Consider the following 24249-nt stretch of genomic DNA (forward strand, 5'->3'; position numbering starts at 1 on the left):
CCCTGGCCTCTTTAACAAGGGGCCTCTCACGCCCCGTGTGTGGCCGTCCGTGTACTTGTTTCCTGCTGCAGAATGGCAGTGTGGCTCTCGCGTGTGCGCCCGGCTGCCCAGAAGGGACCGACGACCCTGAGGACCAGGCCGGAGGGGAAGGGAGGGCTGACTGGGGGCGCGCAGGGGTGAGGAGAGCGTCTCCGGGAAAACTACCGTGTCCTCCTCCGTCCAGCGCTTCTCCCGTGAAAGACGGGCCGGAGGGCACTGCCCAGTCCCTGACGGACACCGTGCTTGGGGTGGCTGGGGGCAGCCAGTGAAGTAGGTTCCTGGCGGGGCAGTGAGGATACAGCGGGGACACACAGGGGCGACGTCCTGCCCGCGGGACGCCTGAGACACGATTCGCGGGAAGAAGGCGCCGGCCGAGTCCCTGAAGGGGCTGCGTTCCGGTCCACGCCCCTTGTGGCTCGGCCGCCCGAGCAGCGGTGTCCTCGCCTGACGCGCGGGCGGGAGGCTGGGCGCGCGGCCTCGGGGTGAGGGCCAGGGGCGCGGTGGGTGCGCAAAGGCCTCCGCGGACGCCGCTCGCCGGGACCCGCGCCGCCGGAACAGCGGGGCCCAAGCGCACACACAGACACCCCCACCAACCCGGCAGACGCCGCGCTCCCCGGGGGACCCCTCCCGCCCCGGCCGGGGGGCGGGGCAACCGCTCGGACTCCACCAATCAACGGCCGGCGTTCGAATTCGCGTCCTGGCGTGGCCAATCGCGAGCTCCCGGCGCGGGCGGGAGGGCGGGACCGGGGCCGGGGCCCGGCGGCCGGGCGGCTCGCGCCCCCCCCAGCCGGCCAATGGGAGGGCCGGGCGCATTTGAAAACTCAGGCGGGCGGTGGGGCGGATTTGCGCCTGCGCGGGGCGCGTGGGGCTGACGGCGGTCGGGTCGCGGGCGGCGGAGTCGGCGGCGGCGATGGGGAGCGGCGGTGGTGAGTGCGGGGCGCGGGCGGCGGGTGAACACCGAGCTGGGCGGCCCGGGCTCTTCGGCCCCGCGTGCGGGGCGTCCCGGCGGCGCCCGCCCGGCGCGCGGTTTAAATGCCCGGTGGCGCCGCGGGTGCGGGTGGGCTTGGCGTGAACGCCCCGCGCGGGGCCCGGCACCTGTCGCGGGCGGCGAGTACCGTGTCCGGCCTAGAGCGAGGGGACGAGCACAGTGTGGCGGTCACATCCAGGTACCCTGTGGGCCTCGGTCGCCCCGCGCGGCCCGTTAATTGGTGGTAGGCGACTCCTGTAAGGTTAGCCGGGCAGGGTAGGAAGGCCTGCGGAGGGGGTCCTGCGGCCGGGCGGCGGGGACGAGAGAGGAGGAAGCCAAGTGAGCGGCGCGAGGGGCTCCTGCTGAGTCGTTCTGGTGCGAGTAGGAGCGGAGATGGGCAGGGGTCCGAGGGCAGAACCGTCATCCGCGTTCGCCGCTCTTGCCCCAGTAGCCAAGTTCCATGATCACCTGCTATTCGCCGTAAGTATTTACTGGATCTTTGAATGAATGATGGTGTCTGCCGGAATTCCCGGACCACTACTCCCTTTATTTAATCTTTGTGTGGGACTAGAAATGCGGCCGGTTCCTTCTGTGGGGAAGGCACAGTGACTGTTCCGTCGTCTTCAGATACAACTTTGCACGTCAGCCCAGCTCCTTTCCTAACATCACCGAGACCATTCTGCTGTTCTTTTTCAGTGATCCACTGTCGGTGTGCCAAGTGTTTCTGTTACCCTACAAAGCGAAGAATAAGGAGGAGACCCCGAAACCTAACCATCTTGAGCCTCCCTGAAGATGTGCTCTTTCATATCCTGAAATGGCTTTCTGTCGGGGACATCCTGGCTGTCCGAGCTGTAAGTTGCCAGATGAAAGTGCGTCAGCCCTGTAGCTTGTTGACCTAACTTGTTGGTTTTCCCATCACTGTTTCGTGTTCTTAAATGTGAGAATAAAATTTTGGCTATGAAAGAGGGCAGAGGCTACAAGGATGATGTTGTTACTAGATGTTTGAGGTTGTTGCGATCAAAGCTGAAACATAGTGCGGTATGTTTTGAGTCTGTTGCGATGTCTGACAGAGAAAGTACCCTGTTGTGGCAGTGAAATTCTCACCTCTTAAGAAACAAGATAGTATATTAGGGAGAACAAAAACACATTCTCGAGGACAGATTGCATGTAATGTCGAGCCCTAAAAGGGACCCTGGGAGTTAGTTTGCAGATATTCAACTGCACCTTCGTTCAGAGTGACTTACTCAAGGGCATACAGCAAATTGGTGGGAAAACTCCAACAGGAACTTGTTTCTCTGACTCCCAGAGCCGCCTCCATTGTGGTCGTAATATCCATGGGTGCTGAGTTTTCAATGGCAATGGGAACTTTAGCCCTTGAAATACTCACCTGTGCTCAGGGCTCCCAGCTGGGGCACTTCCTGCCTCTGACCAGGATGGTATTGAGTTTATTGGTCTTTTTCTAGAGCCTCTGTTGACCTCCAGACTCCAGCCGTTTTCCCACTAGCAAGGACCTAGGTAGAGGAGCACAAGATAAAATTCTGTTCTACTTGCTCCTGTTAGAGTCCGTTTCCCCGATCATTATAGGGTATACACCCTTACAGGGGTGTCACCCCCTCTTTCTCAAGGTGGATGCTTATTTTGCCTTCTGGCACCACTGTCCCCACCTTTAGAGCCTCCGAGAAACTTGTTTCTTCCCTCTCTCAAAGCAGCTATTACTTTGATACACAGGGGGCCTTTCCCCCTGGCGTGGGTTGGGAGACAGGAGGCCCTCCATCCGTCTATGTCCCATGTTCAAGGGCTCCAGGTGTGGGGCTTCTGGGAGGTCCCTTGATAATGCACCCCCCCCCGCTTCCGTTGTTCTGCAGGTGCACTCCCACCTGAAGTACCTGGTGGACAACCATGCCAGCGTGTGGGCGTGTGCCAGCTTCCAGGAGCTGTGGCCTTCTCCAAGGAACCTGAAGCTCTTTGAAAGGTATCTGCACCTGACAACAGCTCCATTTTCTCCCATCTCTGGGCCTCCCTGTTATGCCAGCCTGTGTCCCCAACGCCTGACCTGGGCGTGTTTTTCCTCTTGTGGTTGCCCTCGCCCACGTCTCACCCCCCAGGGAGTGACTGAGGGCTGTCAGCGTCACCTGTGGAGTCACATGAAGCACAGTCATTGGCCGTCCATGCCACCAGCCCAGCCGGACTCATTAGTCACTGTCATGCTTCGAAGGGTCTCACGGGCTGGGACCATTCTGCCTGACTCAAACACAGGTCACCTGCCTGTGGAAATTTTACTCAGCCCTCTTTATTTTTTTGGTCAAAAGTGTGTGATTTCACTCCTGTGAAATTTTTTTTTATTTTTTTGGTCAAAAGTGTTGCGTTTCACTCCCTGGTTGATGCTGTCTTCCTGCTGGGATTGGGACGCAGAGGGGGGGTCAGAGCAGGTGTGAGCCCCTCGGCCTGGGGGCCCCAGCGTGCTGGTGACTAGACCTATCATCCACGTGTGCCGGTGGCTCCAGACAGGCCACCTGAGACCTAAGCCACATACCATACGATGCCTCTGTTTAAGGTGTGCAACTCAGTGGTTTTTCGTAGATTCACACAGTTGTGCAACCATCACCACTCCCTTGAGAACATCCTCATTACCCCACGGGCAAAGCCAGAGTGAATAGGGGTTGACGTCAGTGCTCACTCCCTATTTTCCCTGCAGTCCCCCAGCCCCTGGCAGCTCCAGATCTGCCCACTTGTACGTGGATTTGCCTGCTGTGGACATTTCATATAAGGGGAATCTTACAGCGTGTGGCCTTTTGTGGCTGAGTTCTTTTGTTTGGCACGTCTTTAAGGTTCATCCATGTTGTCATGTGTCATTGGATGAGTGGTATTTGCGTTGCCTGAAAAATCCTCAATTAAGAAACAAGAGTTCTAGCTTCAGGTGGTGTGGCGGGACAGAACCTTCATGGGACAACACAGGTGACACTGTGTGTTTTTAATGGTCTAGGGCTGCTGAAAAGGGAAATTTTGAAGCTGCCGTGAAGCTGGGTATAGCCTACCTCTACAATGAAGGCCGTAAGTCCTCACGGGGCTGGGGCTGGCCTCGCCCTGCTCGGTGCTGACCTGGTAGAACAGGCATGAGCCCTTCTCCATGGGAGCCGTTCAGCCCTTATTCTTGCCGGGTCCAGCCGTGGGCCTCTCCCCTCAGCAGTGTGTACCCACAGGGGCCCTGCTATGGGACCCACTGGTGATCTTTGGGTCCGTACGCTTTAATTATTTTAACAAACCTTGTTTTGACGAATGCTTTAATTCCATCAGCAGAGACTCAGAATGGGGGGGCTACTCAGACAAACAGGGCTCCTCCACCAGCAGCGCCCCACTCCATCCAATGAATGCCACAGCCCATGTAGGTGCTGGCCCCTCTCCATCCTTGGCCACAGTTCCTCCCTGGAACTCTGGGGCAGCAATCAAAGGGTGCCTAATTCTATGGGGTGTTAATAACACAGTAGCCACGGCTCCAGTGGGAGGCAGGTACAAGTAGGTCAAAGCTGGCCTGTGCCTGAACGCCTTCACCCCCCAAGGAACAGGTGCTCCTTGAGAGAACCCATGTGGCCTTCTCCTCTCCAGTGCCTGCCCCTTTGCTTAGCACACAGAACCAACCTGCAGGGTGTCCAGTCCCAGCCCCCAAAATGCATAAAGACTGGGGATAGCTGCTATGCTTCTGCTTCTGAAAGATCTGGCATCTTGCTGGGAAAGCCCCTGCTCATAGCTGGTTGGGATTGTTGAGACCCATAGAGACGGTGGGTGGTCCTGCACCTCGTGCGGTCCCCCTTCAGACAGCGGTTCCCAGACAGGATTCACGTACCATCCAACTCACCCATCCAAAGTGCACAAGCCAGCAGTTCGTAGTATCTTCACAGAGTGGTGTAGCCATTACCACCGGTCCAGGTTTGGAACATTAGCCCAAAAGGAAACAGTACCCACTAGCAAGGGTTCGGGCTGTAGCTCCCAGCAGGAGGGAGGGTGTGTGTGCTACCTCCACGGGGAAACCTTCCCAGACCTTCAGAACCTAGGCTACTGGCAGGGACACATGATTCACAAGGTAGGGAAGAAAGGGAGGAGCCCCCGTCTTGGAGGGTTCTGCTCTCTTTAAATACCAGCAATGTTGCGCTGCGGCAGGCATAAGATTGTAGCATTTGAAGAAAGCCCATGGAGAACTCTGTGCACCTATCTTTCGGAGACATCCCGAGTAACATTCTGTCTGTGTCCGCAGTGTCTGTGTCTGATGAAGCACGTGCGGAAGTGAATGGCCTGAAGGCTTCTCACTTCTTCAGTCTCGCTGAGCGACTGAATGTGGGTGCCACACCCTTCATCTGGCTCTTCATCCGCCCTCCGTGGTCGGTGTCTGGAAGCTGCTGCAAAGCTGTGGTTCATGAGAGCCTCAGGGCCGAGTGCCAGCTGCAGGGAGCGGGTCCTGGCGAGGGACACACGTGGGGCCGGCGTGCTGGACGGTCTGAGCCCCATAGGGTGAGTAGAGACCCTGGACCATGTAAGGCCAGGTGCCTGATGACAGTGGAGGTGCAGAAAATCGAGAATTTTGGTGTGGGGGCATCTGGAGATGAGCCAGCAGGAGAGGAGGCCTCACAGCTGGGGCTCCCAGGGAGTCCCATGGGGGGCTGGGCTGCAAATGCGTTGACAGCTGGAAACACAGGACCCAGGCTCCTCGAAGCCTGGAACCAGGGGGGTGGCCCTTGGGGTGGGATGTGGGCCAGGCAGGGGCCACGAGAACAGGTGGACAAGGAAGGATGTGCCCCCCTGGAAGTTCTCTTTCCACTCATGATCACACTTTGTCCTTCTTTTGTTCAGACTCACAGAGCATCCATACTGCACTGCTTGGGGAGAGTGCTCAGTCTCTTCGAGGTGAGTTGTCTGTCCCGCCCGGACCCTGTGCTAGGTGGTGTGGCCCTGGCCCCCCTGAGCCAGCAGATGTGGTATGCAGGGGCTTCGTGTTTCTGTGCTGCTTGCCTTCCTGGCAGCTACAAACACCAGGGACCAGGAAGTAAGCGGGAAGCAGCAGGAGGGGCCGTGTGGGGTATAAGGCCCAGGCAAGGCCCACCTGTGAGAAGCAGTTTGTAGCCCCCAGAGCATCCGAGTGCTCGCTGGGCCATGGTCTGGTTTCATGACCTGGCTCCAGACAGCCTCTCCCACTCTTCCCACAGACCTCCCTATGCTGAAGAAGCTTTGCCAAGCTCATGATTAAGGAGCCCACCCTGCAGCAAACTCAGGGAAGGTGTGGCTTCTGATGACAGGTGCAGCTGCAGGGAGGGACACAGCTCACGTGAGCGAGGCCAGGGAGGAGCCTTGAGAAAACCTCCACGTCACCATCTGGGAGGGCCAGTGTGGAGGGCTGACCCTCCGGCGAGCAGCCCAGAGCCCAGCTAGGGGCCATGGGCCAAGCAAAACGCAAACCTCCTCTGGGAGGAAGGGGGCCTGTGAGGGCAGAGCTCAGAAGCTCGCCCTCCAGCGGTTGTCAAAGCACGTATCTTAACAGAAGTGGTTTCACTCCTAGTTTACTAAACTCATTTTATTAAAAGAGAGATCCCTGAATATGCTTACTGAGAGGTCTGTGGAGAGACCATGGTGGCCCGTAGAGGCCGGCGCTCTGCGGGGAGCATGGCGGAGGAGGCCACGGGTGGGGGTTGGCGCTCCGCTGCGGGGAGCGCGGTCAAGGAGGCCTCTGTGCCGGGATTTGTTGCAGGATGAAGAGCAGAAGCAGCAAGCCCAGGACCTGTTTGAAGAGTCTGCTCATCAGGGTTGTCTGGCCAGCTCATACCTCCTCTGGGAACGTGACAGGAGGACGGACGTGAGTGGCCCGGGGGCTGGGGAGAGGAGGATTTGTGTCGGCCAAAGGTGCGGTCTCCAAATGGGCCCTCAGGCAAGGTTCTGTCCGCACTGGGGGTCCTTGGGCAGCTCCCCGAGCACCAGGAGCCGCCGGCCAGCAGCTGCTCCCATAGCTGCCCCAGCAACCACCGCCATTTGGGGGATAAGGGGCTGGGAAGGAGACCAAGCTGTGGACCCTCTAGGGGTGTTGGGAGGAACATTTAGGAATTGAAGGGTTGGTTCTGAGTTTCTCCAGAGACACAACTGTATAAATAGCACGGTGACACTCTCCCATTGACAGATGTCAGATCCTGGGCGATGCCTCCACAGCTTCCGGAAACTCAGGGACTTCGCGGCCAAAGGCTGCTGGGAAGCACAGGTGAGGCAGGAGCCGGCCTTTCTCCTTCCCGCTCCTCTCGTGGGCAGTAAGACTGGCCCAGGGCTGACGCCAGGGCTGACAGGAGTGTAGCTGGGGGTGTGCCCTTCACCTCTACGCTTCACCCCGGCGCCTCCAAGCCCCTGCCCCGCCAGCCCTCCAGCCTCTCTGTTCTCGGGTGCGGCCGTGCTAGGTCTGCTGTTAGTGCTTATGTCGCTCCCTGAGGTTGCCTGGTAGCTCGGAGCAGATGGGGGTGTGCAACGCTGCCCTGTTCCCATCATTTCACCCACTCACCGGGTCGCCCAGGGTTAGAACCAGGACATGAGGGATTTGCAGATGGCGTTCTCCAGATGCTCTCCCATTGCAGCTGTAAAGAACCGTTGTTTAGGACAAATCAAAGACAGTCCCCCTTTGCCGAGCAGGTAGAAACACTCTTGTCGCCCCGCCAGGGGGGTGTTTTAGAGTCCTCTGCCCTAAAATTGAGGGAAGAAATCACAGAGCTGTAGGCGGCCCAGCCTGACGTGTCCCAGAACATGGCGACGTTTATGTCCCAGGCAGTCAGCAGATTTGCAGCAGCGAGAATAGCGGACAGCGCGGTTCTCTCAGAAGCTCTAACTGATTGTAAGAATAGCAACGTTCCAATAAACATTCACAGGGTCCTCGTGTGCTCCCGGAAGAGGGGAAATAGAAAAAACTGGTCAAAGCCCAGGGCAGCGTCCCCCCTCAGCGCTAGTTAACGGGGCACACAGCTAAACAAGATCATGTGTACGTATGTCTCTTTTCTGTACGTGTTGAGTGGATCGCTAATAACTTCTGAGAGTACACATTTTTCATGAGAGCAGTTTTTGCTGGCAGAGATGTGACAAAACATTCACTTAGCTGGTATGAAAATCTGTGCAGCCCTTTCAGAAAATACTTAGGCACAGTCGCCCCTGCGGGTTGACCACGTATGCAGACAGGTACCAGTCCCGAAATGGCTACACCGAGATGTTCCAGTAATAAAACAAATCTAACTCTGGAGGGAAGAACAGGTAAAACACGCTTACAGGTGTTTCATATCTTAAGGAACCATGTTATTGTTAGGTGAGCTGAGAGAAGGTAAAATGTATCTGTGCTATGATCAGGAATGCATAGAAACATCTAGAAGGAAATATCTAGAAATGGTTGCTAGTTACCATCAGAGGGTCTAGAGGTGCCAGGGGGCCCATGCCAAGTGGCAGACACGGCTCTGTCAACCCACACACCCGGCTACCTAGGCAGGTGCTGTTGGGCCCTCATGGAAAGGGAAACTGAGGCACACAGCACTTCCCCCAGTTTGCCTGTGGTGTTCACATAGACCTAGGTTTTAAAGCCAGGTTATCTGAACCTCCAGCCAGTTTTGGCCCCTTTGCTTCGCTGACTCCATAATGCACATTTTGACCCTCTTGAAGTTCGTTACCGCATGACCCAGTGTTTATTTCAGAATGAGTAGTTAGAACCTGAGCCGTGCTGTTTCCAGAAGGCGGAGAAGGTGTACGCGCCCGCTGTGTGCCCACACATCTTCTCCCCTGGCAGCCTGCGGCTTCGCGCTCACGTGTGTGTCTGTCCCACAGCTGTCTTTAGCCAAAGCCTGTGCGCATGGAAGCCAGCTCGGACTCGGTGCGACAGCCTCAGCCGGGGTGGTGCGCCCCCTCTTTCAGACCTCCCGCGCCATCAGCAAGCAGCAGGTCTTCTCTGTGCAGAAGGGCCTCAGCGACACGATGAGGTGAGGACCGTGACAGCAAGAATCTGCACAGGACAGTGGGCGGAGGCAGAGCGGCAGCCGGGCTCCGGGCTCGGGAAGGGGGCTGTCGGGCCCGTTCCACCCAAGCCACCGCCACAGGGCGCCAGGGCTAGCAGCCCCACTGGAACCCCCCTTCGTGCGCGTGTTTTCCAAAACTGGGGATGCCCCCGTTCTCCAGGGCTTTGAAGAGAAGATATCCCCCATGAGTGTCCGTGCTCATTTTCCTTTTTAACCCTCAGAACGTGTTACACCATTTAAGCATCTTTCTAAAATGATGGGATTTGTATTGCCAGTTTCAGTAGCCAAAACACCACCTCTTCTTGACGCCTCCTCTTGTGAGCTTCGGTGTGGCAAACGAGGGTCCGCAGCCATCGCGCCTGCCCAGAGCGGGGAGCAGAGCCCTCTGGGGTGGCCTCCCGCCCCGCATTCCCTGCCCCTAGGGTTTTCACTCGGTCACAGGACATGTTAGAAATTAATGTAGAAAACATAAATGATTCTTTAAGCTTCCACGAGATTTCAAATATGCTTCGGAAGGGCACCTGGGTGGCTCAGTCAGCTGAGTGTCCGACTCTTGATTTCGGCTCAGGTCATGATCTCAGGGCACTGAGCTCGAGTTTCGTGTTGGGCTCTGGGCTGGGCATGGAGGTTGCTTAAGATTCTCTCTCTCTCCCTCTCCCTCAGTCCTTCCCCACTTTCTCTCTAAAAAATTAATTAAAAACATGCTTTGGGTTTTGAAGGGGCAGGAATGTGCTCAGTAGACATCTGTGTATAACAGGATCATGGCTTCCCTGGAGAGGCTTGATCTCGCACCCGGTGCAGGGACGCACTGTCCTCTGCTCCCACATCCCATGTCAGCAAGCTGGTGTGCTATGGAACCCTGGGCCAGTGCCGCCGGCTGCAGCCCCTTCTCTCCCCACTGTTCCTCCTCCTCTGAGAAGGTGTATCCTGAAAGCACCTTGTGCCCCTCTTGGGCGACCCTTTTTGGGGGACTGTCGCTGTTGTTTGGGGGGACACTTTCTCCTTTTCAAAAACAGAATTTTGTTGAAATATTAACATCGTGACAGCCTTTGAGTTGAGCTGCTTTTCCTTTACCTCTATATGAAGCAAAACAGATGCCTTTTTTTTTTAAACTGAGGTATATTTGATATGTGACATTGTGTTGGCTTAGGATTTAGCCGTTTTAAAGTATACAATTCTGTTGGTTTGTTTTTTGTTTTAAAGATTTTATTTATTAGAGCGTGTGTGTGCATGCGAGCAAAGTGAGGGGCAGAGGCAGAGGAAGAAGCAGGTTCCCTGTGGAGCAGGGAACCCACAGGACTCGATCCCAGAACCCTGGGATCATGACCTGAGCCGAAATCAAGAGTCAGACGCATAACCAACTGATCCCCCCCAAGCGCCCGGTTGGTTGATTTTTAGAAGTCCCATCGTTAGGGTCGCTAAGTCTGGGTGGGGGAGCATCCTCTTCTGTTCCCAGTGTTGGATGGTTTAAAACCTCCAACACCTGGGTGGCTCAGTTGGTTGGGCGGCTGCCTTCGGCTCAGGTCATGATCCTGGACTCCCGGGATCGAGTCCCGCATCGGGCTCCCTGTTCGGCGGGGAGTCTGCTTCTCCCTCTGACCCTCTTCCCTCTCGTGCTCTCTTGTCTCTCATTCTCTCTTAATCAAATAAATAAATAAAATCTTTAAAAAAATATTAAAATAAAACCTCCAACACCTGGCGGCACTCACGCAGTCTTCCAGCTCTGGGAGGAAGCACAGGCTGTCTGTCTCACCCCCATTCCCATCTCCCTCCTTCCCTCCACCTGTGACAGATGCTTCCACCCGGTACCTGGAACACCTGCCCAGACCCCAGCAGCTTTGTTTCTTCTCCCTCTTGCTTCTGGTCTCTCCTCTCCTTTGTTCAGAGAGCTGTTGACCATACTCGGGCACCCTTGCTGTGGCACCCAGCACTCCCGTGTGAGGTCTGTGTCCCTGGTCCCAGGTTGAGCCCCCTCGAGGAGGGACCGCATGTCTGTCAGCCCCGCCAGGGCTGCTGGGTGCTGAGAAGTCCGGTGCTGGGCTCAGGGCACCCTCCTTTAGCTCCATTCTGGCTCTCTGCCCCATTGCAGAGGGTCGAGATAAATGACCCCATGGATGGAGCCGCTCCACGAGGAGGATATAGGTTTGCGGGAGGGCCACAGGTCTTGCCAGCTTCGTGTGACTGTTCGCCTGTCCTGGGCCCTGTGATCTATCCTCAGCCCTCCAGGGTGGCCCCACCTTGCCCCTTACCTGTGTCTGGGCTCATCCAGTACCTGGCTGTCTGTGTGGGAGAAGGCAGGGGACACAGGTGTGTGAGCCCAGCTTCCTCCTAGGAACCCAGCAGCCTTGGGGCCTTCCCAGCCCCCTTGGACCTGGCACCTCCGGCTGGGACAAGTTCCTGGGTAAATCGACGATGCTGCAGATAACCAGCTCACTCCCTGCGGATGGACGGGCCAGGCAGGAATGGGACGCTCACCCTCATTTTCAGGGGTGGTGCTCTTCCTGCAGGTACATCTTGATTGACTGGCTGGTAGAAGTCGCCACTATGAAGGACTTCACGAGCCTGTGCCTTCACCTGACCGTGGAGTGCGTGGACCGGTACCTGCGGAGGAGGCTGGTGCCCCGGTACAGGCTTCAGCTGCTGGGCATTGCCTGCATGGTCATCTGCACCCGGTAAGCTCCCCCCCCACCCCGGGCAGGATCTGCGAGATGACCCTCAGCATGCTGGGCCTGCCCAGCCTCCCGGCCTGGCTTGTCAATGAAAGGAGCCTTCAGTGTCCCACCTCATCAGATGTGGGTCTGAACTTCAGGGAGAGCGCAAGCAGAGTAGTTCTCCTCAGATGGGGGACTGACCCTTGGTGCGTGGGTGGCCGCTCATCCCGGCCTGCGGGGACCCCAGAACATGGCCTTGCTCAGGCGGGTTCAGGCTGGGCCCCTCCTCCCCTGGCCCCTGAGGGTGATGTGGCGACCTGCCCCCCCCGCGTCCTCCTTCCGAGGTCACGGAAAGACCCCTTCTCAGCGGTCGAGCTCTCTAGCCTGTGTCATCAGAGACCTGCAGTTAGAGGGTCTCATGCCCCCAACCAGCTCCCAGAACACCCCAGTCCCACTGCAAACACCGGGTACCTCCTCGTACAGCTGCCTGCACCCTTGGCAACTCTGACTTTTCGTGCAGAACCAGCTTACGTTTTACCTAAATCTACTGTCTTTTATCAATACTTGTCTGTCCCAGTTTTGCCTTGGAAACATCTTGAGTGTTCTTGTCTTCCTAAGGCAGACATGCCCGTGTGGTCTGCCCTTCCCCCTGCAGACTTGCCATCCTTGTCCGAGAGCCTTGGGGCGTGAGGGACAGGCTCGCCATGCACAGCAGGGTGCACTCAGACACTCGGACTTCCTTTGTGTGTAGCCCTGAGGCAGGGGGTCCAGGCTTACGTTGTTGGGGTGGTTTTTCTATGTCATGAGGTCACAAAAAGCCCTAGCTCCTGTCTTACTCTCTGCCACCCCTGGTGACCCCTGAGGCAACCGTGTCCAATGCTGTGAGCTCGGTCATGTGGTCGTGCTGGGAACTGGTATGTGTGGTCTGTAGGGGACCAGCGTGGGCTTGGGGCTGCAGGCAAGGCGGCCACCTGCCGCCCAGCCCCTCAGGCATGCTCATGGGACCCTGCATTCAGACCTTCTCAGTAGAGGTGGCAGAACAGACGGGCCCCACTTCCTCATGCCCGAGCAGCGTAACTACACCCTTGTAATCAGAAACCAAATTACTGGACCACCAACTGGCTAGCAGTGAGATGCTTTATAAAGATCCTAGAGGCAGAGATGCCCCACCTCTGCTCAGAGCAGTGCCTGCCATGGCCCTCTGCCCGGGAGCTCCAACACCCGGCCCCACTGGGCCCACTCCCACCTCATGCCCTCTGCACCTGTACTCCCCACATCTCCCATCTTCTCTCTCGGTCAAGCCCATAGCAAACGGGGCAGCTACAGCGTCCCCAGGACAGAGCAGCCACGGCTTGGTTCTGCTCCCTTGCCAGCAGGCTACTGAACCAGCGTGTTCCCTGCTAGTTGGGGCCACCGGAGATTCGAGAACAGATGGCCAGACCCGTGCTGAGCACCTACCTTCAAACAACCTCCAGCCCTCCTTCTGCTGGCTCACCCACCTCCCAGATTTAAGCTCTTGTTTACATGTGCTCTGTAGAAGCTGGTTTAATCCTCAGGTCATTAAGAGGATCAACCAGTCACGTCGATTGTGGGTGCCTTTTGCAGACACCTCTGCGTGCCTGGAGCTGGCCACTCCCACGGCCAGCACCAGTCCCACTTCCTTTGCAGACCCTTCAGACAGGGTCACCCGAGTTCATCTGTTCCTCTCGGGGGCTGCAGGCAGCTCAGTCCACTCTTTGACCTCCCCCCCCGCCCCATCAATGGGGCTGAAGCAATCGCTGCCTCCAGGGAGAGCAGACTCCTTGCTCAGGCCCGTTTGACATTCTAGGTTCATCAGCAAAGAGATCCTGACAATCCGCGAGGCTGTGTGGCTCACAGACAACACGTACAAGTATGAGGACCTGGTGCGGATGATGGGAGAGATCATCTCTGCCCTGGAAGGGAAGATTCGGGTAAGTGGCTATTTGCTGTTTACTTTCACATCAGAGCTGAAGCCATGGGAGGGGACAGGAGGAATCGGGCTCCTGCATGGTGGTGAGCTTTCCTGCTCTGGAAAGTCTTCCTGGACCCAGAGGGCACGAGGCTGGAGCTGCAGCTGGTCACTGCAACACCCTGGTGCCGGTGTGAACATGGGCAGGGCCAGCCTCCCTGCTGAGTGGGTGGGTGAGCCCTCTGCGTGCCAGGACCCCACGTCACCTCCCTGCCCCATGTAGGTCCCCACTGTGGTTGATTACAAGGACGTCCTCCTGACGCTGGTCCCTGTGGCGCCGAGAACCCAGCACCTGTGCAGCTTCCTGTGCGAGCTCTCCCTGCTGCACACCAGCCTGGCAGCCTATGCTCCAGCCCGTCTGGCCGCAGCCGCCCTACTGCTCGCAAGGCTAACGCACGGGCAGGGTAAGGAGCCCGCCCTTCCGCCGGCTGCTCAGCAGGGCGAGCCGGGGACTGGGGACTCCCCAAGTCAGGACACAGGAGACAACTCTCAGATGCGAGGGGGGGTGGGGGAGAAAAAAGAGCATGTGCGTCTCCGCTCAAGGAGACACCAGGACAGACTAAAGCCGTTCTGTGGGGGCGAAGTTAAGAGATGGTTGTAGCGTTAAGTATCTCCCGTACCTTGACAGCGAGCGTGGGGCGTTTGTCACCCCGAGCTCTAGGAAACTGCACAGCAGAACCATGGGGGCCGTGGGACGCGGGGGGGGGTGTCAGCACCGCCCCAGCACCCCTGCATTCCTCCCCAGCACAGCCCTGGACCACGCGGTTGTGGGACCTGACTGGGTTCTCCTGTGAAGACCTCATACCCTGTGTCCTGAGCCTTCATCAGAAGTGGTGAGTCTGTAGAAGGAAGTGAGCCCCCACCCAGCTGCCACAGAGGCTGCGTCCTTGTGTCCCACGGGGAGCTCGCTGTCAACCTTCACACATACCTGCCCCGCAGGGCACGGCGTTCTCAGAGTCGACCTGGAAAAATGCCAGGTCACGTTGCCTGTTTGGCACAGTTTTGACATTTGATGCGCATACAGCAGCTCCTCCCAACCCAGAGCTCACCCTGCAGGCGGCGGATGGTAATAGAAACATTGAAGCTGGCTGCCTGAGCAGTGGCCAGTGTGGCTTGGGACCACCTGTTCCCTCGCTCTGGAGTTGGCCAGCTGCGATTGCTTCCTGCCGTGGCCCTGCTCCTCGTCCGCTCACTCCGGTGCCCGCTCCTGACATGTGCCCGTGCCAAAGCCCAGCCGCTGCCCCCTCGGCCGGGCCACGCTCTGCGCTCTCTTGCCCTGCGTGCGGGTCTGGGGGACTCTGGCCTTCTGCCTGTCCTCGGGCACTTCCGGGACTCAGAACACATCGGAACCTCAGCCTCTGACTTGAGCCCCAGAGCCCCCTGGGCTGGGGTGCCGATGCCACCCGCCCTGGAGCCCTGCATGTGACCCCACTGTCCCTGTTTGCAGCTTCCACGATGACGCCCCCAAGGACTACCGGCAAGTGTCTCTGACTGCCGTGAAGCAGCGGTTTGAGGACAAGCGCTACGAAGAGATCAGCCAGGAAGAGGTGCCCGTGCCCCCGCCGCCCACCCCGGCCGCCGGCCCCTCCCGGCCCCGTCCCTCCCCCTGACCAGGTCTCCTCTCAGGTACTGAGCTACGGCCAGTTGTGCGCAGCTCTGGGAGTGAAGCAGAACAGCCCGGAGCCCACGTCGTTCCTCAGCACAGGGGACATCCACGCCTTCCTCACCTCTCCTTCAGGAAGGCGGACCAAGCGGTGAGTGAGTCCCGTGTCTGAAACCGTGCGTGCTGGGCCTGGTTCGCTGGGGACCCCCACGGCTGTCTGAAGGGCTCTGTTACCCGCTTTTACACAGGGGGCTTCTAAGACGTAGCAGGGAGAAGCAGCAGGTCCCACGAAAACTGAAGCTGGGGTTGGATCTAGGCCTTGGTTCCTGGGCCCAATCTCCACTGTCGGCCACCCTGTTCTCTGTCTCCAGTGCAGCTGTCTCTCTTGCTTTAACCTGGCCCCTTGGGGCAAAGGTGGTCTCAAGCACAGGCTGAGCCCAGCACAAGCACCTGCGGGCCACCCTGTTCCACTGTGTTGCTGTCACTCCCGCCCCTGTCCCTCCGCACTTCCCGGGCTATCCCGTCTCCCCCTCGTCTCCCGAGTCTATCCCACACATGTCCCCCATCTCAGTGTCCTGGCTCGACCACCTGGAATAACTTACCCTTCCCACCTTACCCACCTGCCAAGTCCAGATGCGCAGCCCCTCACTGTGCCACCGGCCCTGCCTCTAGGAGCTTTGCTGCGAGCTTCCTGAGGGCAGGCAGCTGGGTAGCTGTATCGTCCCCGCACCCAGCACAGCAGGCCAGGGCGGGCAAGTGCAGAGGGGACCAGGCTGGGTAGGAGGACCAGCCACGACCGGGCTCCTGGCCCTCCCACCCTGCAGGAAGCGGGAGAACAGCCTCCAGGAGGACAGGGGCAGCTTCGTCACCACGCCCACCGCGGAGCTGTCCAGCCAGGAGGAGATGCTGCTGGGCAGCTTTCTGGACTGGAGCCTGGACTACTGCTCTGGCTACGAGGGTGACCAGGAAAGCGAGGGTGAGAAGGACGGTGACGGTGAGTGCCACGGCCCGGAGGCCACCCAGATGCCCCCTCGGGGGCGGGGGGGGCGTCCACACCCAGGCAGGCGTGAGACAGCAGAGCCCCTAGAACACCAGAGTGGGGTCGGGAGCCAGGGTGGGCATTCTCCCAGCCCCCGGCAGGGAGAAAAGACCTGTGTCCGGCCCCAGCCAGGACTGTGGGAGGGCTTCACCAGGGCAGGGAAGCAGAAGAGACCTTGTCTGCAATTCACAAGGAGTTCTTTCTCGAACATTGTGTGAGATGTGCCACCCACTGCCCTTTTGGGCTCTGTTCCTTGTGCACCCCTCCAGAGCTGCCTGTCGGAGGCTCTGCCCCTGTGTTCTCGAGCAGCTAAACACAAAGGAAGCCCAGTTGAAGCAGTTTCTGTCAACTTTCCAATTGCTTGCTTTGTGTCCACTTGGGAATTAAGTGAATTATTGGTAACTAGTTTGTAGTCACTCCCCCAAATCACATTGAGTGCCACCCTCAATTTCTTACCCAAAGGAGAGCAGTACAGGGGACAGTCCAGTGAGAGCCACGCCTGTCCTGGCGAAGAGCTGGACCCTGGGCCACTGGGGGTCCTGACTGGGCAGCGGGGCACCCTGTTGCTCGGGCAGTGGCCGCATCTCTCTCCTCATGTCTCCCACAGTGACGGCCCCCAGCGGCATCCTCGATGTCACCGTGGTCTATCTGAGCCCCGAACAGCACTGCTGCCAGGAATCGAGTGATGAGGAGGCCTGCCCGGAGGACAGGGGACGCCAGGACCCGCGCACCTGGGTACCAGGCCCCCAGACGCCTCCAACGCCAGGGCCTGAGCCTCGGCTCTGCAGCACAAGGGAGCCAGGCAGGGACAATGTGACCTCAGGGTACTCCTCCATCAGCAGCACAAGTCCCACAAACTCAGTGGACGGCATCTCAGGGGGCCCCCCCCAATCTACCTCAGTGCTGTCCCCAGGCAGCGACTCAAACACACAGCCTTGCCACCACCATGCCAAGAAGTCGTGTTTACAGTGTCGCTCTCCAAGCCCTCCGGAGAGCAGCGTGCCCCAGGTGAAGAGGAAAAACCTATCGACCCACAGCAAGGAGGAAGGGGAGGAGGAGGAGAGGGACCTGAGCCAGGCTTGCTGAGGCTGCGAGTGTGCCCGTGCTTGCCGCAGGGAACATTGCCTAAGGGAGGGCTGCCGCTGCACTAGGGAGCCGTGGGGGCACTGGAGATGGACGCCATGTGGACCCCAGTGGCTCTCTCACAGGGAACGGAGAGAACACGGGACGCTAAGTTTCTTTCTCCAGGGTAGTCCCATGCGAGCCGTCAGAATGTCTGAATCAGAACAAAAACTCAGATTCTTCCCTTTGGGAAGCTTAGCCTCAAAGCAGTTATGCCACACCCTGTGAAGCCCGTTTCTCTGTCCCCTCTTGTGTCTGTCCTGCTCTCTCTGGGGAGCTTGAGCCCACGTCCTGATCTCCCCAGCCCCACTGAGCCCCATCCCAGGAGCCGACAGCTTTCACAGTTGAGAACGCGTGTGGCCAGGTGGCCTGGCCCAGCTCCCCTCCCAGCATCTCTCTGGTTTTGGGTTCCTGGGGGGGCTGACAGCTCTGAGCGCCCCACCGTCCTCATATCTCCGCACCTGCACCTGCCCCCCCCCCCCACCGCTCCCGTCCTCACTGGGTGGCAGGTCCCCTGCTGAGGGAGCCATGCCCCTGCACACTGCTGTGGACTGCATGGGAACACCAGGTGGGGGGCCCCAATTGCTTTCTTGGCCCTCAGCTCCCTGCCCACCACACTCTCTGCTCCCTCAGAAATCTGTCCCTCCAGAGTGATTGGTCTTTGTCCCCAGCAGGTGGTGTCCACATGAACACCTCTCTTTGCACTGAATTTCTAGGCCATTTCTTTTCCTCTCTATTTCCATCCTTTGTTCTTCTAAGATGGAAATAAAAAAAATTAAAGATAGAAGGCATTAAATTTAAAAAAGAGAGAGATTCTTAACTTTATTTAGGCTCAACTAAAGGAAAAAGGAACATCTGATTCAGATCCCTCAATGCTATCCTGACACTCTTCCCAGAGAGTTTAGATGGAAAAAAATTGTCATTTGTAACATCTGAGGTGACCACAGTGCAGAAGAGTGAGACTCAGAGGACCTGTCCCCACCTGTTGGGTGAGGGTGGATCTGCTGTGGGTTCCAGAGGCTTCCCCACACCTGCCACCTCCTGGGTACAGCAGCCAAAACACCGGCGGGATCTGCTCTAGACTGACCCCAAACACCCCCCGGTTGGGTGGACCACTGAGACACATGCCCTGAACAGATAGCTTCTGCTGCTTCTCGGAACGTCAGAAAGAACCACTGGGCCAGGAGCCATCCCCCAAATGCTCTTGAACCCAAGCTCGGTGGAAGGAAGAGATACTCCGCGGTAGCTCTTCTGGGTGCTTGTGTGTGTGCGAGCGTGGGTATGGGTGTGTGTGGGTGTTGCTGTGGGAGCTGTGTTCCTGCAACTCTAAGAGAATTCTGACCACCCCAGTGGGGCACGGTTGAGATTGCAGATGTTTCCTGTCAACTGTGCCCCTGGGCATGTGTGAGCCTCAGTATCCTCATCTGTAAGATGGGGCCATAGTACCTACCTCATAGGGGTATTGTGGGGATTAAATGTGATGAGGGTAGTGGCAGCTGAGTGATGTGCATATCTGAACTGCCCACCTCCTTGTCTGTGGCCCATTGTCAAAAGCTCAACTCTGGATGGACCCGGCTCTCTGCCTTCTCCCCGCCTGCACCTGTAGGAGACCACTCCAGTGGGGACCTAATGCCACCTGCCTGCGCTGATCGGAGCCTCTCCCTCCCTTCCTCTCTCCAGATGAGAATGGGCCACTGCCCGTGGACGGGCCCACCCTAAGCTCCCACCCTGGAACAGCCCCAAGCAGCATGGGGCCCCCAGCTCCCCCCCAGCAGCTATGAAATGGACACCTCTCCATCTTGAAGTAACCTCCCCCACCCCCAGCATGTCATCCGTGCAGCTCCTGCTGAGATTTCTCAGCTCCTGCAGGTTCACAGTCCTACTTATTAACTCCAATTACATGGGGCCCTGCTGCCTTCATCACTCCTCCCAGCTAGCACCTGTCCCCCAGCTGTCTGAGTCACTGAAGGCCCCATCCTCCAATCTGTGGAGACCCTCTTGGAACAGCCTCAGGTTGCTTCTGTGACACCTGGCTCTACTGTCCCTCCACCTCTCTGGGCTCCAGCTCCCCTTCCATCACCCATCCTTCACCAGTCCCCGTCTATACTCCTGCCCCACCTTGGACCATCTGGCCCCAGCCCATTGTTCTCAGGCCACCATCCCAGGTCTTCTGGACTTTGATGTGCCTCTGCTCAGGTGCCTACCTGATGCCACCCCCGAATGTTGTCACCTCACCAGGATGTCCACAAGCGAACGCTCCCTCCTCCCTAACTGTGCCCCCAACACACGTGTCCTCCTCATCTCTATATTGAAATACGTACTGGGCCCCGTCAAGTACCTTGCCCCGCGCTAGGTGGCCTGGGATCCGCAGAGCACCTCGACCCTGCTTTAGGGCGCCTTCAATAGGACAAAGACAAACTCAACCGTAAGCAATCACAGGTGCCTCCATCTACCCAGTCGTCCAAACCAGATGTCCGTGCACCACCAGAGGACCCTCTGAGACCCCGGGGCCCAGCTCCGAGCGGGAGTCGCGGCGGGTGCCGCAGGGCCGGAGACGTGGCAGCCCGAGCGCCGGAGGCGGGGCCCGGGCGCTGAGGGCGGGGACGCGGGAGCCGGCGCGCCAGGGGCGGTGCCGGGGGCGGGCCCTGAGCCCTGGGCTCGGGATTGGGTAGCCCGGCCGGAAGGGGGCGGTCACCGAGCCCGGAAAGGACCCGACTTCCCGGAGGCGGCAAATCCGGAGGGTCCGCGGCTGCCTTCATGCTGCCCGCGGACTGCTCGCGCCGGTGAGACCCGCGCGCTGGGAGGGAGCGGGGCGGGAGGGGGCGCGGCGCTCAGCAGGCCGGGGTGCTGAGCCGCCGGTGCGCCCCCCCAGGCTGGTGGCTGAGCTGCGGGATGCCCTGGACGCCTGCGCCGAGCGACAGCGGCAGCTGGAGCGGAGCCTCCGTGTCTCCCGCCGGCTGCTGCGGACCTGGTACGCGGACCCCGAGGCCGCCCTCGGAACCCCGCTCAGAGCTCTTCGGCTGCTAGGCCGGGCTCAGCGCCCACTTGCTTGTTGCCAGCTGTGCTCCCCTTTGTCTGCAGGCTCTGAGGGTGGGGAGCTGCCGCGAGGCCAGGCGGCTCCTTGCGGTCGGTAGGTTCTGGGCCCTGCCTCTTGGCCGTGCCACGCCTGTACTGTGTCTTGGCAGGGAACCCGAGACGCCGGCTGCGGAGCCAGCCCCAGGGCCAGAAACTAATGAAGAGGTCCCGCCTCCCGGTAAACCTCCACCACCCACTTTCTCTTGGCTCTGCCCCTGCTCTGTTTTCTGACAAGCAGTGGTGAGTGACCACTGCAAGAGTTTTTGGGTTTTGCAGCATGCACACCCAGCCGTCAAGAACTCAAGGAGCTGGAGCTTCTGACCCAGGCACTGGAGAAGGCTGTACGGGTGAGAAAAAGCATGTCTAAGGCTGGAGAAAGACACAAGGCCCTCAGCCTCAAGTCTGGGGATGCTGCCACTTCTGCCAGCACAGCCTCTGCCCCGTCCCGGGCCTCAAGCCAGGCTGGCAGTCAAGCCTCAGAGACAAAACCACCCAGGGGCGCCCACCAAACCACGGTGCCTGCCAGAGGCCTCCCTGAGGGCAGGCTTCCATCAGTGGGGGATCGCACCTGTATGGCGAGAGGAGCCCGAGCCACCAAGCCTGGACCAGGCCTGAGGGACCAACAGATAACCGCATCGGCTGCTCCTCAGGCCCCAGAAGCTTTCACACTGAAGGAGAAGGGGTAGGTTTCGCAGACCCTTCCTGGAGGAACTGTTGTGTCTGCCTGATCAGATCCTGGCCAGCAGCAGGAAGCTGGGATGACAGGGAGGGCAGGGCATTGAGCTGGATGTGGGTCAGGGAAGCCCCCAGGGTGCCATCCCATGAGATCCATGCCCCAAAGCTGGCAGAATGGACCATTGCTGGGGTCTGTCCCCTTCTCCCTGGCTGTCCAGTGCCCCATCCTCTTACCCACTCAGCCCAGGGGCTCCAGATGGGCTGTGGAGGGCCTGGGCTCTGCTCCTGGTGTCCTCTCTTCTCTCAGTCAGGGCAGACCTGGACTGTGCTGGCTCCCACAAACAAGCTGGAAGCCCTATTGCTTGTTTGCGGCGGGGAGCCCCCAGAGTGAGGCTACTCTGAGCACTGGCTTCCCTGACAGCATCCTGCTGAAGCTACCTATGGCCTACAGGAAAGCAGCTTCCCAGAACTCCCGGTAACGCTGGATCTCAGTTGGGTGGGGGTGGAGGGGAGAGCAGGGAGGCCTAGGCTTGCCACCAGCACAGGGCCGCATTGGTAAGACTTTTCTAGCAGGCCCCTCTGCTTTGTTGGCTGGGTGGGGAGACTTTCCACGTTAAGAGAGTCTGCCTAGCTAGGACTTAGACTCAGCGGGCTTTGAGGTTGGGAGACTTTGCGTCCCCATCTGTCTTCTCTGTGGAGGTGAGGGTGAGTGTCAGCTCCGTAGAGGTGCAGTAGGGGTTAAACAAGGTGGTGCCTTTCACGGTTAGTGCTGTATCTGCTCCAGAATTCTTTCCCGGAGTCCCAGCTAGTCCCAGTGACCCGGGCTGCCAGCTCCTCTCCTCTCCTCCCTTGAATTCTCTCCTCGTACTTCCCAGAGTGGGTCCGCTCTGTCCCCTTTTCACGGACAGCGTCCTCTCCCTTCCCCACGGCCTCTGGAGGCGCCTGCTGGCATTCAGCAGAGCCAGACACCCCTCATGGGGCCCCTACCCTTGGCCTTTCCCTGCCTCCTGAGGCCCAGCTGGATGGACTAATGGCATACCCCTCTGGTTCCCGGGTGCCTGCATTCCAGCCTGTGGGCCCAGTTCAGCTCTACACAGACCAGTGACTCCAGGGATGCTGCTACCACGGCCAAAACCCAGTTTCTCCAGAAAATGAAGATGACGGTATTCTTGCTGGGCTTGTGGGACCCCCCCCAGGGTGGGGGCGGGGGGTGGTTCTGGCTCAGCCTGGTGAGTTTAAGAGGCAACTCCAGGAAGGGCCAGAGCCACTCTGGGGTCCTGTCCTTGGTGGGAGAGGAAGGAGGGAACCTGGCTACAGAGGAGTTTCCCTGATTCGTGTCCAGTCAGGTTGGCCCGGCTCTGGGCTCAGTGCTGCAGAGGTGGAGGCGGAGGTGGGGCTCCTCCGGAAGGCCTGCTCGCTGCTGAGATGGCGAATGGAGGAAGAGCTCTCGGCAGGTGAGTGGGCCCTGGTGTGTGTCTCGGGGCAGGGAGGGCTTGGGACTGGCATGGACCTGGCCTGCCCTCCCTGACTCTTGCGTAGACCCTGCTGACTGGATGCAGGAGTACCACTGCCTGCTTACCCTGGAGGGGCTGCAGGCCATCACGGGGCGGTGTCTCCACAGAGTGCAGGAGCTGCGTGCAGGTGAGAACTGGCCCCCCACCCCCACCCCACTTTGTGCTGAGGTCTGGTCAGCGGTCAAGGTCCTCTAGACAAAGGGCAGCATTAGCAGCTGCCCAGGAGCAGGGTCACCCCACTGCCTCTCCAGGCACAGCCCTGTCACTGTAAATAGATTATTTATCTCATTCCCAAGGTAGTGTCACATGAGAGTCAGAGACGTACTAGCAGATGACTTGCCTGGTATTGCAAGAGACGGTTGTTGGTGGATAGTAGGGCTTCATCCAGGAGGCAAGTGCGAAGGAGGTCCCTGGCTGTCACCCCATGAAGCCACATCCCCCTGTCCTCACAGCGGTGGCGGGACAGCAGCTGAAGCCGTGGCCTGAGGGGAGATGCCCCAGATCCTCCATGCCCTGTGAAGGAAGAACAGACTCTAGCTGGAGCCCCCAGCTTCTTCTCTACTCCAGCACCAAGGAGCTGCAGACTCTGGCGGCCCTCAGGCTGCGGGTGGCCATGCTAGAGCAGCAGATCCACCTGGAAAAGGTACAACCCAAGTAAGGGGGTGGGGACTAGGTGACTGGGTGCCAGAGGAGTGGTGGGCTTTGGTCCCATCCAGCAGATGGAGCCTCTGGACTGTGCACAGCTGACAGCACTGGCCCAGGGGCAGAGCTTTCGAAGGAAAAAAGGGCTGGCACATGGTGCCTGAAGCCCTCCCTGGAATTGCCCCACCGTGGAGACCTTCTGCAAGCCCTCAGCTAGCTGCCGGGGACAGGGCCCCCACTGAGATCCTGGCCCTGCATTACCCCCTAGGTCCTGATGGCTGAACTCTTCCCACTGGTGAGCACGCGGGACCCGCAGGGGCCATCCTGGCTGGTGCTTTGCCGAGCTGTGCATAGCCTGCTCTGTGAGGGAGGGGAGCGCTTCCTCACCATCCTTCGAGATGAACCTGCCGACTGAGCCCTTCCCGTGGCCAGCAGCCCCGCACCTTGCCCCCTTCCCAGGCCGCCTGACCCCAGCAAGAGGGTGAGCTTGTTCTGACCCAGACGACTGGGAGAGCAGCACCCTATTAGGTGAACGGGGATTGAGAGGATTTTTGATGTGGTGGGCCTGGGGGCCCAGAAATGGCTATACCCCCTGGGAAGCCAGGGTTCCCCGGCTGGGTTGGGGACAGCCCCCTGGTTCTTCCTGAGGAGCCCAGGGCCGCAAAGCTAGTGGTCAGGCCTCCACTTGGCTTGGCCTTCTGCAGGCTTGGAGACCAGAGGCCTGTCGGGCTTTTTTCTTAGCTACCTCTGTTTTTTCTTGCTTCAGACTTACAAGCCACTTGTGTGACATTAAAACTACTTTAGAAAGCATATATGTATAAGATGGAACTTGGTGTATTTGGTTTTTTCTTTGTTTTTGCTTACCAAGAACATAGCAAGCATATTTATCATATTTATTGAGAACACACAGACATTCTGTA

The 24249-nt window shown here is 58.8% G+C and overlaps 2 protein-coding genes across 4 annotated transcripts; both read left to right on the forward strand.

The window, feature by feature from the left end:
• The first annotated feature begins 899 nt into the window (after positions 1–899).
• Positions 900–18205, forward strand: CCNF (cyclin F). Its single transcript, XM_028111466.2, has 17 exons — positions 900–965; positions 1703–1857; positions 2872–2978; positions 3990–4057; positions 5256–5509; positions 5849–5902; positions 6741–6845; positions 7164–7241; positions 8831–8982; positions 11526–11690; positions 13498–13621; positions 13883–14063; positions 14405–14492; positions 15107–15206; positions 15286–15413; positions 16087–16256; positions 16909–18205. Exons 1-17 carry the CDS (start codon positions 950–952, stop codon positions 17385–17387), a joined length of 2424 nt encoding a protein of 807 aa, XP_027967267.1. The 5' UTR covers positions 900–949; the 3' UTR covers positions 17388–18205.
• Positions 18206–20137: 1932 nt separating this feature from the next.
• On the forward strand, positions 20138–24150 carry TEDC2 (tubulin epsilon and delta complex 2). Of its 3 annotated transcripts, none has more exons than XM_028111445.2 (10): positions 20138–20206; positions 20296–20394; positions 20609–20676; positions 20775–21180; positions 21481–21648; positions 22243–22336; positions 22516–22627; positions 22713–22814; positions 23140–23330; positions 23598–24150. In XM_028111445.2, exons 1-10 carry the CDS (start codon positions 20181–20183, stop codon positions 23742–23744), a joined length of 1413 nt encoding a protein of 470 aa, XP_027967246.1. In that variant the 5' UTR covers positions 20138–20180; the 3' UTR covers positions 23745–24150. The 3 variants fall into 3 exon arrangements, with proteins under 3 accessions (XP_027967246.1, XP_027967247.1, XP_027967249.1); XM_028111446.2 differs by having other exon boundaries at positions 21595–21648; XM_028111448.2 differs by lacking the exon at positions 21481–21648.
• Positions 24151–24249: the final 99 nt, after the last annotated feature.

This window comes from Eumetopias jubatus, unplaced genomic scaffold (assembly GCF_037043125.1).
Source record: "Eumetopias jubatus isolate StellerSeaLion01/CBP00866 unplaced genomic scaffold, mEumJub1_p1.0 scaffold_12, whole genome shotgun sequence".
Taxonomy (NCBI): domain Eukaryota; kingdom Metazoa; phylum Chordata; class Mammalia; order Carnivora; family Otariidae; genus Eumetopias; species Eumetopias jubatus.